Source organism: Amblyomma mixtum, chromosome 3 (assembly GCF_055824585.1).
Source record: "Amblyomma mixtum isolate Tamu chromosome 3, ASM5582458v1, whole genome shotgun sequence".
NCBI classification, from domain to species: Eukaryota; Metazoa; Arthropoda; class Arachnida; order Ixodida; family Ixodidae; genus Amblyomma; species Amblyomma mixtum.
The window spans coordinates 231,363,528-231,378,481 of record NC_143014.1 but is presented as its reverse complement, the minus strand read 5'-3'; the positions used below and the strand labels follow the sequence as shown (position 1 = coordinate 231,378,481).

At 44.8% G+C, this 14,954-nt stretch overlaps 1 protein-coding gene across 1 annotated transcript in view; it reads right to left on the bottom strand.

Moving 5' to 3' along the window:
- Positions 1-309: 309 nt before the first annotated feature.
- The window catches only part of LOC149353981 (uncharacterized), a 102,529-nt gene continuing 87,884 nt past the window's right edge, over positions 310-14,954 (bottom strand). Inside the window, exons 10-14 of the mRNA XM_089575898.1 lie at positions 13,194-13,308; positions 12,921-12,993; positions 10,372-10,422; positions 6,616-6,690; positions 310-516 (exon numbers count right to left, since the gene is read on the bottom strand). Of these exons, the coding sequence (XP_089432024.1) occupies positions 321-516; positions 6,616-6,690; positions 10,372-10,422; positions 12,921-12,993; positions 13,194-13,308 (510 nt within the window). The 3' untranslated portion in view covers positions 310-320. The remainder of the gene's footprint in view (positions 517-6,615; positions 6,691-10,371; positions 10,423-12,920; positions 12,994-13,193; positions 13,309-14,954) is intronic.

Sequence of the window (14,954 nt, the reverse complement as noted above, 5' to 3'; positions counted from 1 at the left end):
CCTAGGGACAAGTTGTGCCCAGCTCTGCAGTGACAGTTTGGAAACTAAGTATATATTTAAAACTGTTGGTTAGAGCTGTAAAAAGTAAATAGTCAAGGTGGCTAGGGAGCCATGTTGGCTTTGGAGCCTCATTCATGCTGCAAAGTCTACAGGTCATGTGCCAGCTGCCATTTCTTGTTGTGACTGTCCTCTAGATGACGTTTTTCTTTTTTGCAGCAACAGCAGCTCATTTCATCCACAAACTAGCTACATACTGAAGCTCAGGCCCCAGTAACGCTTCCCCCCAAAAAAACAAGCATCACACATGTGCACACACATAGTTACTTTATTTTGAAATATTTCAAACTACTGCACTGCTCATCAGGAGGAAAAGTAAGCGGTGCACGAGCACGCTTGAAGTGCATTGGCAAGTACACTTTGTTATCCAGCTTTGGTGGCTGCTCATCATTAGCCGTACTGCTTGTGGTGGCCGACGTAGAGCGCTGCAGTAGCTCATCGTGCAGGTCCAAGCCACTCCTGCACCAAACAAAGGCTAAGCTTAAACGCTTTGCATGAAAGAGAGTGAGGATAATACAAAAAAGTACAATTTCCTAGTATTTCTTTGAATGTATTCCCACTACAAATGAGTTCCGATATATATATATATATATATATATATTTTAGGTGCATTTGCAGCGCGTCCTCTTTTCAAAGGGTCCCTCCAATCAAAACTCGGCACACTATCTTGCAGGGCCTCCGCATTGTACAGCAAGTCATGGTGCTTGGCACATGGAATTCATGTAGCAAAAATATTAATTATTTTCTCCAAAAACCTTCTACATAGTGCTGGCAGTTTTCCTGCAGCAGCTGTTCTCAAAACTCAAGAATTGTGAAACGTCATTGCATGGTGTACCTGAATGTATGCAAAAATAAAAATTTGAAGCAGCCTCTGAAATCATTTATGCCAGAGTGAGCTGGACGACTTACACATGGAAGCCATTACACAACATTCTCTCTGAAGAACTTCTCTGGAATGTGCTCCTTAAAGGAACCATATGCAATTACAAGTTACCCTCCCTTCTTACTGCACTTCAAATGGCACACTTTGATGGCTGGGATTCTGCTCCATCCAAAAAACCCCATGCCACCCCATGACCTGAGTGTTAGCTTCTGGCCATGCAACTACAAGGGCTGAACTAGTCGACAGGTGAAGCAGCTGCTTCTGATTATTACTGTGTCTAAGTATGAAAAGACGCACTTGATTTTGGCAAGATATTCATTTGTGCCTCTTCATAATCAAGAATTCAATGTATGGCTTTGGCATACTAGAGCAGAGCTGGGCTTTTAGCCATACTGTTTTTTAAGCCTCTTTGCAACCCTCCCCTCCACACCTACCAGAAAAGTAACAGTTCACCTGCCCTGAGAAGTGATTTGGATTTGCATGCAGTTCGCAATACTTCTATTAGTGCGGATGTTTTGAAAAGAACCAAAAAACTAATATTGCCCAGCCCGTACTGAAAAAGAAAAGCTCATGGTGAGTTTGAGAAATCACAATGATGCAAAGACCCATGTTGGGGGAGTTCTGAAGTGTAATTAAAGCATGTAGAAAACCTTTTACAAATGTTTAAAATTGAGGAGGCCAGAAGGTGTAAAGTGCCTCCCAGCTGCACATTAACACATCAACATATCAATTTTTTTTTACCACAGGTTTGTCTTTGACATCCTCTAACAGCAGTCAAATTTAGCAAACGTAGTCCACACAAAAGTGGAGAAATGCAGACCCAATGCAGATGCCATCCTTCTATAAATAACAGCTATCTCAATGCCTGTTCTTCTTACAAGTGGTCTTTCATACAAGCGTTAAAAGCCCAGCCTTGTTGAGCCGAGAGTGCATACAGAACTTTGGACCTCCAAAGCCAGCTCCTCGAGAACGTCAACAGGTGCGTTGCGGAGGGAAACGATGCCCTTCTTGATAGAAGAAAAATTGCACGTAGCCTCAAAATTCGTAATGCGGTGGCTTCGCTCAAACAGGTGAACTTGAAGAAGGTTCAGTATGACAAAGAAGGCGGTTTCGCTGTCCTCACGGCATAAGACTCAAGTCGCAACAGACAATTTCTGGTAACTTTCGGACCTTGGTAAATGCACGACCTAAGACGATGAATCGGCAAGCTATCAAGTTGTTCGATTCCAAGGGGTTAACAGCATTGGCCTCAACCATAAAGGATAGCAGTGACCTCGGCCTGTAAGTCTTCTTTACAGCTAAGACTCACAAGGAAGGATGTCCATTTGAGGCCATCGTCTCAGAACGAGGCTTTTGGAGCTCCACCTGGGCAGATACTTGCAGAACTCACTCTTACTGCTGCAGGTGGATGATCCTTTCTTAGAAGTCCGCAGGTTGTTTCGAGGTTTTTGGAAGAGCTCAGAAATCTAGGAAGACCTTATGCCTTCTCTGTTAATGTCAAAGAACTATAATACTCGCTTTCACAACACCTTCTGTGGGAAGTGGTCTGCGATGGTATCGACTCGTTTCATTGTAACAAGTTCCAGAACGCATGCGGCACCAGCATGAGAAGCTTCCTTGAACTTTTGTCCTTCTACCGGAAGTCCACGATCATCAGCTTCAATGAGAACATCTGCATTCAGAAAGGGGGTGTCTACATTGGATCTTGTCTGGCTGCAATTCTGAGCAACTTCCTGCTAGCCCACTTCGACCAAAAGCTTGAAGCTGCATTCCAGGGACTCCCCGTCCCCAGAATGTTAGGATTTGTAGATGATTTCCTGGTCCTTCTCAAACCTTCCAAGGATGATGCAGTAGCATATGTCACGTTTATGCTGGACGTTTTCAAGAGCACACTCAGTGCTTTTCATTTAACCCATGAGCTTCCTGAGAACAAAAAACTCCGCTTTCTCAACTTAGTAAAGATGATCAAGGAGGATCATATGTGTTGGAGGTATGCGCCCCATTCCAAGAAAGGCTTCATGTCTTACCAGTCAGCTGACTCCAAACTGGTTAAGTGTGGTACTTAGCCATCACTGCTATGAAAAATGCCCTCAACAGATCGTGTCACCATGAACTTAAAGCCAGCTCTGATACCCAGGTAATCTGGCTCAGGTCGGCGGGTTCCCCGAGCACCTTCTTTGCAAACTGTCTGAAAACATTTTGGCTGAATGACATGGTGAACTGACCACAAAAGAAAAGGAAGAAGGTCCGGTGGTGGTGGTTTGCTATGGCCATGTGTTGTACAGAAGCTGAAGAAGATTGGCACAAGGTTTGGTGTTCAAGTGGCTTTTTCCGCATCGCACAAGCTGGCCAGGTTATGCCAACTAATAAATAAAGATGAACGAAACAAGGTGGAATGTCGTAAAAAGCACAAGACCCGTTTCATACCATGTGAGGAAGGTATGGTGTATGATATTCTGCTCTCATGTGGGCAGTCGTGCATTGGCCAAACCAACCGGTGTGTTAATGACCGCATGAGAGAGCATGCCGCCTCGATGAAGTCGACGCCCAAGTCTAGCCCCGCACCTAAATGCCAAGATTGCCAATGGAGCAATAGCAGGAAGAGTCATCGCAACTGCAACATGTGCAGACGGACGCAGGATGACCGCCTGAGGGTGCGGGCTGGGTTGTTAAGATCTTCGGCCCCCAAGAGCAACCTCAAGCTGCTGCATCGCCGTGATTGCCAAGAAGGCGTGTGTGAGCCAGACCAGCGTTACTGCAGGGTCTTGTAGAATCACAGGGTAAAACTCATGTGAGAAATTATATAGAAACCTTCGCAATCAACAAAAGAGGCACAGATTGTGTTAGTGCTCCTTCTGTCAGTTTGCTGGCTAAAGAGATAGCCTTCTTAGATAGCTGTTAACTTTTGACTGGCGCGAGTGCGGTTCTTTATTTTCTGTTTGTTTAAATGTATGCAACCTTCATATTTATTGCCTCGTTGCAATAAAGCCTTGCTGTTAGTAGTGCTCGTGGTGTGTCCTTTTCTTTCTGGCATCCTGCTGCTTGCGCTAGCTGTTTTCACGGATAACCAACAGGTTCAAATTCGCGCCTTAACAAAGTATGGTAATCTGATTAGTACTCGCAAAAAAGGTATCCAGCCAGTAAATGCGTACGAGCATTTACCACTGCTACTGAATAAAGCAAAACTTCACATCGGTAAGCGATAGTTGCAGCCAGGTTTTACGTCCCGTTTTCATGCACCTTGCGATCACACTTTGGATAAGCAGAGAAAAATTCCAGTGCCTAGCCTCTGTAACATGGGCCTGCACATTAGCAAACACAATGCTCAATGTGTTCGCTTCAGAGAAGTATCGAGACACTGGGCTCCATAACCACAGCTACAAGGACTTTCTGTACAAAATTTGAAAATGTTTTTTTTTTTTCTGCTTCGCAGCTCTTGCCATTTGCTGCTGCACCAGTAGCTTCTCTTCCTGCTGACTCGTCGGCGCCTCATCTTTCATAAGCAACACGTGCTCTGTGGGGATGAGCTCCCTGAAGTGCAGTCTGGAGTTCTTCGTGAATACTTCATCGCTGGGATCGAGAAGAGGATCCAAAGGAATAAAGGAGAAGTTCGAGCAGTGACAGATAAAGACGCCTGCAACACAGTGCTAGCTTTCCTTTTGACTGCTGCCTGACCTCACTGCCCACCTGCCAGCACTCAAGGAGTCCTGAAGTTTTTGGTGAGAATGTTACAACCAGAATGCCCAAAGTTTGAATCAGAATGGAGAGAATAAGTACCCCAACTTTGGATCTAAATTTCTCGGCAAAAAATGGGTCTTTTGTTGCGAGGCAAATGATAACAATGCCGCAAAATGCTGAATTATAGGATTTTGCAGACCACTAAAATTTGATAGAGTTGTCCTCAGTGTCCCTTTAACGTAAAACTTCATGATTCTTTGTGGTCTGTCCCTCTATCTTTACACTATTTCCATTGCTATTATGCTATCATTACAACCATTTGCACAATATTACGTTATTCAGACAGTACGATAACTGAAAGCCGCTCAACATTGTAATGAGACTAGCTTTTTGCGTAGCAGTAGATCAGCTCATCTTGTTTGAATAATTTACAGTTACATTAATTACAGTTAAGCCTGGATGTCACAAACCTCCATATAGCGAATTCCTGAATATCACAGAGTTTCTCAATTCTCCAACGCCAACCGCCCCCCTTGAAGCGCGTGTATTTGAGACCTCCATGTAACGAAGGAGTTGCAGCGATTGACCCTGGCATAACGAACTTGCTACGCTGACTGCCTGTTAGCTTGTGCTGAGTTTAGAAATTTGGCAGAAAAGTTTCACGACAATAAAGCGCAAACTGACATCAAAGGAACGTCTGTGATCGTAACGAGCAACCGCAGTTGACACAATGTGCGATGCTTCAACACTGTCGGTGCATCTCCACTGCTTTCGCTTTTGGAGCATCATACCACATTTTGCTACAGTTTGTGCTCAAAAGCAGCGAAAAATAATAGAGTGTAGCAAAGAAGAAACTCTATGAGTAGTGTGTTTCTGTCGCTGCCGCATGGTTGCTCGCGTGATTCCAGTGCCGATAACTCTCGCATGTCGGGAGCGGAGACGACGGAGAGTGCCGGCAACACAAGATGAAGAGTCTATTTCATGGAGCAACACAGCTGTGGGCAGACCAAGAGAGGGAATGTGAGGGGAGAAACATGTGCCTCTGCAGCCAGTCTAGGGCAGTGGTGAGACTGCCTGTGCTCTCTTCTAGCTCGATCATCATGGTGTCCCCACCACTCCCACTCTTCCCACATCATTTGTGGCAGCGTTACGCGAGCCGTGGTGGCTGCTGCCCTAGTCGCACTATCAATGCAATCATGAAACTTTCCTCAGCGTTTATGACTTCAAGTAATGGGATTTTCTTTAAACATTTTCAAAGTAATTTCATCTGCATTTATTTCTTACTTTGGTTTCCGTTGTTCTGCTTTGTCAAGTCTTCTCGTAAAAACTGCATATACCGCAGACGTGGATACAACCACAGATCCTTGACTTCTTTCAGTTTCATTATATCCAGGTCTAACTGTATAGCCTAGAAGGCCACCCTAAAGAAAAAATTGGAGAGGACACTTAAGCTCAACCTTAAGGGTATGACGTTATAACGTTAATAGGACAATGTCCATATATATGCGGAATTGGTCATTCTTGATTTTATAATCATATATTCCTGGGAGTCCTCCTACCACTCCTGGCGCAGTGCTGCAGCGGTGGACGCAGCGGTTAAGCAATGCGCTACTGCCCTACGATGGCAGGTGCTTTCACCAGTGGTGCTTGTGCGACCTAAGTTGCTCTTTCCGAGCAACCTCTTGCTACCAGTCAGGGTCAGTTTGCTCAACATCCGGTGGGCAGATTGTGATGATGCCACAAGGTCTTGTGACCTAGGTTACTTTTCCGGTGATTTTTCGCCCACAACACCGCCGGTGTATTTTCTGCAGAATGGAGCCTTGCTGCTATCATGTTAAAAACTGGTAGCGTTCAAAGCATCTTTACTGTTAAATTCAGCTGTTTAAAAAACTATTATCATACTACCTGTTTGTTTACTGGCTAGTTACAGACACTGGGCTGACTTTGGGAATGATGCAAAATGCTGATGATCTGGGTAAAGCCCATTGGGCACTCACCCTTGGCCAAGAGTCAGCACCTGTGCATCCAAGTCGCCTGCTTGATGTGACAGCAGGTACATGCCCAGCGGCAAACTGCAATAAAAAGCATGCGTGCAATTGTCTAGCCCCTGCATGCTAAAAACACTAGACCTATTCCCTGTTACAGTGAAAACATTCATGTATGCCAAAGACCTCAATGAATAATGCACTTCATTGTCTCCATTAACTATAGAAGGCTTTCTTTTCAGCACCCACAGTGACTAAGATATTGCACTGCAATGAAGTATCAGCGCGTAACTGCTGGTGTAAGAGCATGTCCTGAGAAAAAGATGGAACCAAAAAAGAGCTGATGTTCCAAATTCAAAGCTGTAGGGACACATTTGGCACCTGGACTCTACGCTACATTTGCACATGATGAGAAAAGGGAAAAGTGGAAATTAGCACACTGCAACATGTCTGCTAGACACATGTCAAGGCTCCATTTTGAAGGAGTGATAAAATATGCCCATGAAAAAAAAGGCACCATGAACCTCATTTGAGAGCAGGAGTTTGTTTTGCAAAATGAAGGGGTAGAAATTTTTAAAAGAAACGTTAAACCTTCATTCGTAGAGCATAGCAAGTTCGGAAAAGAAAAGGCAGCACTAAAGTGGAGTTCAATTGAGGAAAGGAAGGCCAACTGGCAGGAAAGCAAGAAATATGTCAGTGGCATGCCAGCAAAATTACAGCCTTACTACACTTGACTAGAAAGTTACCATCCTCACCACTAGCACTGCCCTGTTAATTGCATTATCAGATGTGACTGCACACGTGTATTATGCCATAAATAGCACAGGCAGAGCTGTCACCTAGAACTAGTTGGTGGGTCAGTGCCATACACTACAGCCAGGTAATCAAATGAAGACTTTGCACTTAAATGGGCACATACACCAAACTTCAGCGACGCAGGTTGTCATTTGCTTCAGCTGTATATAGGGAGTCTACTCAGCAAACATCAACCGCAGGCATTTGGAAGAATGTCATTCAATAAGATTTTGAACACTGGCCAGTAAGCAGCTTCGACATTTCTATCAATACAGAGATCGACGTTAAGTGATACGCAATTCAAGCAGCACTAAGATTGTGCATCTCTGAGCCTGGGACATGAGGGGTTGCTGGCGCGTGCATGGTGAAGGTGCAGGCAGACAAGCTTCACCTTGCGTTAGGGATTTCCGTGCCCACAGGATCGCTGATGCTCCAGTGGGGTGAATATGGTTTGGTTTATGATTTATGGAGGGTTTAACGTCCAGTGACTCAGGCTATGAGGGATGCCGTAGTGAAGGGCTCCATAAATTTCAACCACCTGGGGTTCTTTAACGTGCACTGACATCACATAGTACACGGTCCTCTAGAATTTCGCCTGCATCGAAATTTGACCGCCACAGCTGGGATCAAACCCGCGTCTTTAGGGCCAACAGCCGAGCGCTATAACCACTGAGCCACCGCGGTGGCTGTGAGGTGAATATGATGTCACGCAACAGCTGCATGCTGATGCTGACTGCAATCGCAATTTACTATAAAAATGGCTTGTAACAATTAGCCACATTGCACTTTGGCTTCCTAAGTTTAATTATTATTGCACCAATAGGGACCTCTGAAGGCAAAAGCCCTGACATGCAAAAGTTTTGTGTCTGTACCTATTTAACACAAAGCATATGACAGTGTGACTATAGTTAGCTAGGATGTTCTTTTGATCCCACAGCAATGCCTACTGTTTATCACTGTCCTGTTCCATCTGCCAGTAGAGAAAGCAACTATGAATAAAAAATATACATATAAAATAAAAATGAGTTCACACTGTAAAGCATCACAGTAAGATGTACCATGCTTGACTGTTGTTGTTTGGGGTTTAACATCCCAAAGAAACTCAGGCTATGAGGGACATGCCGTACTGGAGGGCTTCAGATAATTTCGACCACCTGGGGTTCTTTAATGTGCACTGACAATGCACAGTACATAGGCCTCTAGCATTTTGCCTCCATCGAAATGCGACCACTGTGCCTGGGATCGAACCCACGACTTTCAGGTCAACAGCTGAGCACATACCACAAACACTGAGCCATCACAACGGGTGGTAACATGCTTAATGCCAGCCATATGACTGGTGGCATGCCGGGCACATGAAGTACAGTATTTACTGACATAATCTGCGCACCCCCAACTTTTTAAGAGGATTTCTTTAAAAAAAAAATTGTTACTGGCATATTTCACACTTTCTGCCGAGCCAGACCAACAGCATGTATGCGAGTGCGTGCAAAGCAGACTTCGGAAGATTGGTGCATCCGTGTCGCTGTGTGAGGTTACGAAAGGTGCGAGCGGCGAGGGCACGAATTGAGTGCTGTTTGCTCGGCTCACTTGGGCTACTGGTTGCTTTGTGGACTAGCAGTTGTGCGCACGCCCAAATCTGAAACTACCGAACTGTTTGCCATTTGGTTTACCCCTAGTCAGACGGGCTGCATGCTAGGGTGCCGTTTTATCACCCGTTATCTCCTTTACCTCCCACTGCTGCCTTTGCAATTATATAGTTGTGCATTTATTGCTCTGAGCTGCACACGCTCTGTCATCCATTATGCCACTCTGCGAGAAACTACATAACATGGGGCGGGGCGGGAGGTGGTATGAGTCTTATATTTCAAGTCAACTTTTTTTGTTCCACAGAGAGGGATGCGAGATGGGGAGTTTATGTATAGACGGCAGTATGCAGTATGTATTGCATGTTAGGACCTTTGTAGAATTTTTTAGGACATGCTCAGCAAATTTTTGTGCAATTTGCGATCCCCCTTTTTGAAGCTTTAATCTAAAGAAAAAAGTGTGTAAATTATGCGAGTAAATACAGTAAAACAAGTCACACAGAACCATTACACATGCAACTCATATGCAAATAATCTTCCGAGCATCGATAAATCAGAATTGATACAAATATAGCACACCTTTGTTAATACTGGATTTCATAGCGCGCCACCAAAAAACAAGCAGTATTTTGAGATAAGCAAGTTTTAATTAATGAGGCTTTACAGTAACTCAACAAGAGCTGCAAGAAATACCACCAGCACATGGGTGGCAGTCTGAAGGGTGTATGCACAGCAGCATAAAAACCCCTTATTCTCCACTCCTCCACCCTCCTCCTATACATCCGTGCTGCACACCTTTGAGGTAGTTCACGGAGTTGCAGCTGTTAGAAGCCCTGCCATGTTTTTCCGTTCTGTGGAGTGGCCCTGCAGCTGCCTGCCAGGAGCACTTTAAATCTTGACCCCCATAGCAGGGCAGCCTTCAAAACAGAGCTTGTTCTATGGGGATGTAATTTAGCACCCTGCAACCAGACACCAATGGTAAATACAGATCTAGATACACTGCTTATTTACAAGCGATGCTTCGATCAGGGTGGTTATCTGGCTTAGTGACATGGCACAAACGCTCTGAAGTACAGAGGAAAACATGAACATATTCATTCATCCGACACACTACAAGGCACTCAGAATGCCACAGACAAAAGTGAACAAACAAAGCCTTTTTTAAGATCGAATGATTGACTATGTGCCTGGCTGCTAGTCTAGGCTGAAACTGGAAATGCGCAGTACATGTTTAATTTTTTTTATACGCTATGCAAAGTAGTAGCACACAATGGATGTTTCATAACCTTTTTCCCTAAAAGTATTTAAGGTTAATTAGAAAGCCCAACCATACAGCCAACCCTATTTTTGAAAAGGCATGTACAGACGCAATTAAAAGACAACTTACTGGTGTAGCTGCTCAGTCAGTTCATGTATGAGGGCGAGGAGGGTGTCAAGACTGAAAAGAAAGAATTGCACATGCTCAATGTATAAAGTAGTCTCCTGCTGCCTCCAATGGGCTCCAAGTAATGTGGTTGACACAAAGGAAAAGCACAATACTTTAAGTTCTGGTCCCTTTCTACTGCCGTGCAGCACTAAAATTCCAGCACCATGGTGCTCCAGGAAAGAGTGTGCAGATTTGCTTAAAGGAGTATGGACAGCTAATTTTGGTGGGATTTTTTCTTCTCTACAATGGTGTGGAACAGGCTAATATGCATGAATCACTATGTGGTATTCACCTGTGACCACTAAATAATGTATAATCGAGTTTTTCTGTCGTGCTGTTTCCATTTCACCAGTCGAACGATGGCTGTGAAGGCAAAATGTGATTATATGTCACATGAGGCACGGAAAAATTGTGGTACAATCGCTGGTTCATCATTTCAATACACTGCAGTGCTAAAGCCAGCTTCCTCAAGAGCCAGAATGGCAGCGTATGTAGAAGCAGCGATTATAGTGCAGTTTTATCACGCCTTACGTGACCTATCACCACACTTTGACGTCAGTCATTTTTCAGCTGTTGAAACCGGAACGGCACGAGAAAGAAATTATATTATAAATTACTTAACAGTCGTACGAGAATACTACGTTGTAATACATGTATAATAATGCCTTACGCATCATTACAAAGAAGAAAACATGCACCCAAAAGTTCGGTGTCTATACTACTTTAAAGGAGCGCTGACAGATCTTGAGGCAGAGATATCTGTACCTTCACATTTCTCAGTACACAAAGCACCCCCAAGTCTACAAATAATGAGCATAACTTGCAACCTATTTTAATTCACTTTACATGTTCATTGTTTACAATTTGCACAATTTTGGGTGATCCAAACACACTTCAGAGCCACTACGGATGATATGAACGCACGAGCCACAACCATACCCTCGACCACTAAGCACTGCTCGATGTCACGAGTGAGTGGTGGCATGGTTACATCAACAATGTCATGGTTGTCAGTTGCGCAGTACAAACTGCAAGCAAAAAGTGGTGGTTCTCAGAGGTAAATAAATTCAGTCAGCTCTAAACACATCTGCGTGAATGCATTGTCTGTGCTTCTGCATATGGCTTTTATTCATTTTGGATGGTATGAATATCTGACGACACAGATACTTTTCATGACCTTGTTAAATTCGCTACCGAGATTCTACTGTAATCTAGAATTAAGACATATCGCATCTTTAGGCTATGCCTTTTTCACAGGCGTTATCAAATACTGTATTTTCTCCTGTAATTTTGGCACCCATAGTGTATTACTCTCATTTACAAAAGAAACGTTGCATATTTTGAGCTCCTTGCTATGCAAGCACACCAGCATGCACGCAGGTGCACACAGAGCAAGCTTGGGAAGATTGGCGCAGCCGCATCGACGCGTGTGACTGTGAAAGGTGAGTAAGTGGTAAGGGGATGCCACTTTAAGGAAGATGACACAGGGGAGGCCAAGCCAAAGCAAAGACACACCTGTGGTGCATAGTGTGAGGGCAAGCGTGACCGGCTTTTTTGCGTGTAAGTGCTTCATTCGGGCATGAGAACAAGTATACTTCGACCGCCTTGCTCTGCTGTGAGAGCAAACTTCCGGTAACCTCCAGAGCATGTGTTGTGCCAGAATACGAAACTACTGAACTCTTGGTTGTTCACTTTACCATTAGTCAGCCATGCCGCACGCAAGGGTGCCATTTTATCACCTTGTATCTCCATTTGCCTTTGACTGCTGGCTTTGCAATTGTATTGTTTATCGTTTATTGTTTTGAGCGGTGTACACGCTGTCACGCCAACCTGCGGGGAACTACATAATGTAAGGCAGGGTGGGTAGGGGGGGGGTATGCGATTTGTCTTTGAGTCACCTTTTTTTTTGTGGCCAGAGAGAGGCACGAATAGCAAGGTCGACTTATACATGGCAATATACGGTATACATTGTGCATTATGAACTTTGTTGAGTTTTTTTGGGACATGTTCACGAAATCTCCAGATAATTTGTGCACCCCCTTTTTTGAGCTTTAATTTCAGGAAGAAAGTGTACAGATTATGTGTGTAAATCTGGTACCATATGACATTTCAGCCAGTTTGCCAGTTCCCCGCTTATCAAGCTGCATCAGCCATCTCAACCCATCTACTCTCCTCCAGCACTGGACTACCTCAAATCTCTGCTTTCTTTACAAAAACTGCTTGGGACTGGAACAATCTGCACGCTGATGCTGTGCCGCTACTTGGGAAAGTACACATCCCCTCTCCTTCATTCTGTCACAGTGTAAGGTCCGTCTTTATCACAGCACTGCCTGGTGCAGTGAACACTCCTTCAAAGAGAGGCATGCACACAGCCTCTGGCTAGCACACTTCTTCCTGTTGCCTTTTTCCACTTAACCATGGGGTTTTTTTATGTGCTCCGACCTCCTTTCTGGGGATATTTTAATAAGTGGTTACCAGCACTGCCACCAAAAAGAACAAGCCCCACTAACCTTGCAATCTCAGACTCCTCCTTTTCCACCTCCTCGACAAACAGGATGCGGCATGTTGGCACCTCCACTCTCACTGCAAAGCAGAGATGGCAGCAGGCAGTGGGTAGTCATTCACTCACATGCAGGCCACCCCTGCCCCCCCCCCCCCTTTTTATTCCTTTGTTTTTTTTTGTGGCTAGGTAGTGCAGAGGACCCCAACGGGCAGCTAGGATGAAGAATCTATTAATGTCAACCACAACAAGTTCCCCCCCCCCCATAGGGCAGGAAGCTCACCTCTCAGCATCCGTGGGCACAGTGAAAGCCATGCCTTCTGCTGCTCACTTTCAGCTTTGCTGAGGACCTCTGCACCAAGGTCTGGCTGGTACTCAGGCTTCGCCACCACTGCACACTGTGCGAACCAATGCAGTAGGAACAGACTGACTCTGGCTGCTATAATGAACCTCATAAATTTCCTTTGCATATAGGGCACAAAAGATTTGTATGAGTGTGCACTAGGGATGCGGTCCTATAGTGTGTAATCCTGTGCTGGGTGTACAGCAGCTTCTGAGGGATAAAATATGGTCATATGCGACTCAACCCTGCAGTAAAGCTCTGCCCACGTTCAGGACCACCGAACAGAATTCATCTGTTACAAAAAGTATGCCGTTGTTAAGCCTCTCTTGTTACTTAATCAAGAAGCTAATCACGAGATGCAATTATAAGTTCAAGAAATTTGATGCCTCTGACTTTTTTCATACATTCAAACATTAAAAAGCTGATTTTATTCACTGTTGTGATCGGTCAAAGGAGTAATACAGGATGCTGCGAACTGCGACCCATGGTTATCAAGTGGCCTTTTTTAAGTTGTATCCTACTACAGTAGAACCTCGATTATATTACTTTCAGGGGAGTGCGCAAAACCATCGATAACCAAAAATCTCACACAAGTGACGCATTCGTGTAATAAACATGCCCACTACTCTGACTTTCAAAAATTAAAGTTAATTTCCCCATGTTATATAAAAGCGGCTGTTTTCGCTGAGACGACGAGCGGTCAGGCTTTTTGGCGTCGAAGAGGCAGCTTTAGATGAGGCACACGAGAGCTCCCACCCCTATGTGTTAAGAAGACGTCACAGGCGCCTTGAAAATGATATCGACGACGCACCAGATATATGGCTGCTCCCACCTAGGGTGCCTCAATGCGTGTGCTCCTCCCACCGCTACGTGTGCATCGAGGCACCCTACTACAACCCTTCAAAAGCATTTTGTGGTGCGCAGTACAACCATGCCAGCGACACGTCTTTCTGTTCAGATTTCTTCTGAACCGCTGTCACTCTACGGCAGCAGTGTCTGTACTAGGAATTCGCATCATAAAGAAAAAAAACATGATGTTCGCCTGCTACCCGAATGCATCGACGACGCGCATTCTGGAGCGATGTGCAGCCCGCTGAGTAACAATGCGGCGCTCGCTCCTAGCTCGCTTGGTGTCGCTAGGCCTCATGTGTGCCACACTGAAGCTGCAGCAGAAAGTGCTTTGAAACTAGCTGCCGATGATCATAAAAATGTCTAATCTTGTTACTGCATCTACAATAACTTTATGCTGGTATGAGCATACTATTGATTTCCCTAACGCCTTCATCAGTGAAGCGCGTGGAAAAATGGGCCAGGTGAGCTGCCTTGCACCGGTGGCCATGGGTAGCACGCACTGAGTCAGAGTCTGAGCTGTTGGCAGAACCATCATTACAGGCCATCGTGCTCTCGATCACATTGTTTCATTGTTGCGCGCAGCACATCTCTGTCATGATTCCAATCTAGAGCCAACTTGGTGGATGTCATGTCTGGCAATAATGTGCTTCACAAGCATCTCTCATTTAGGTGGTTCTCACCAGCCATCGTACAGAGAGGGGCATGCATATTTTTTCATTTTATAACCAAGGCTTTTAATGCATTATTTCTATAAGGATTCGCCAGGCCCATGCTAATTCATCGTAAAATGCGGGTCGTCACACGAACGGGGATTGCATAATTGAGGTTCCGCTGTACCAAAACAATTCT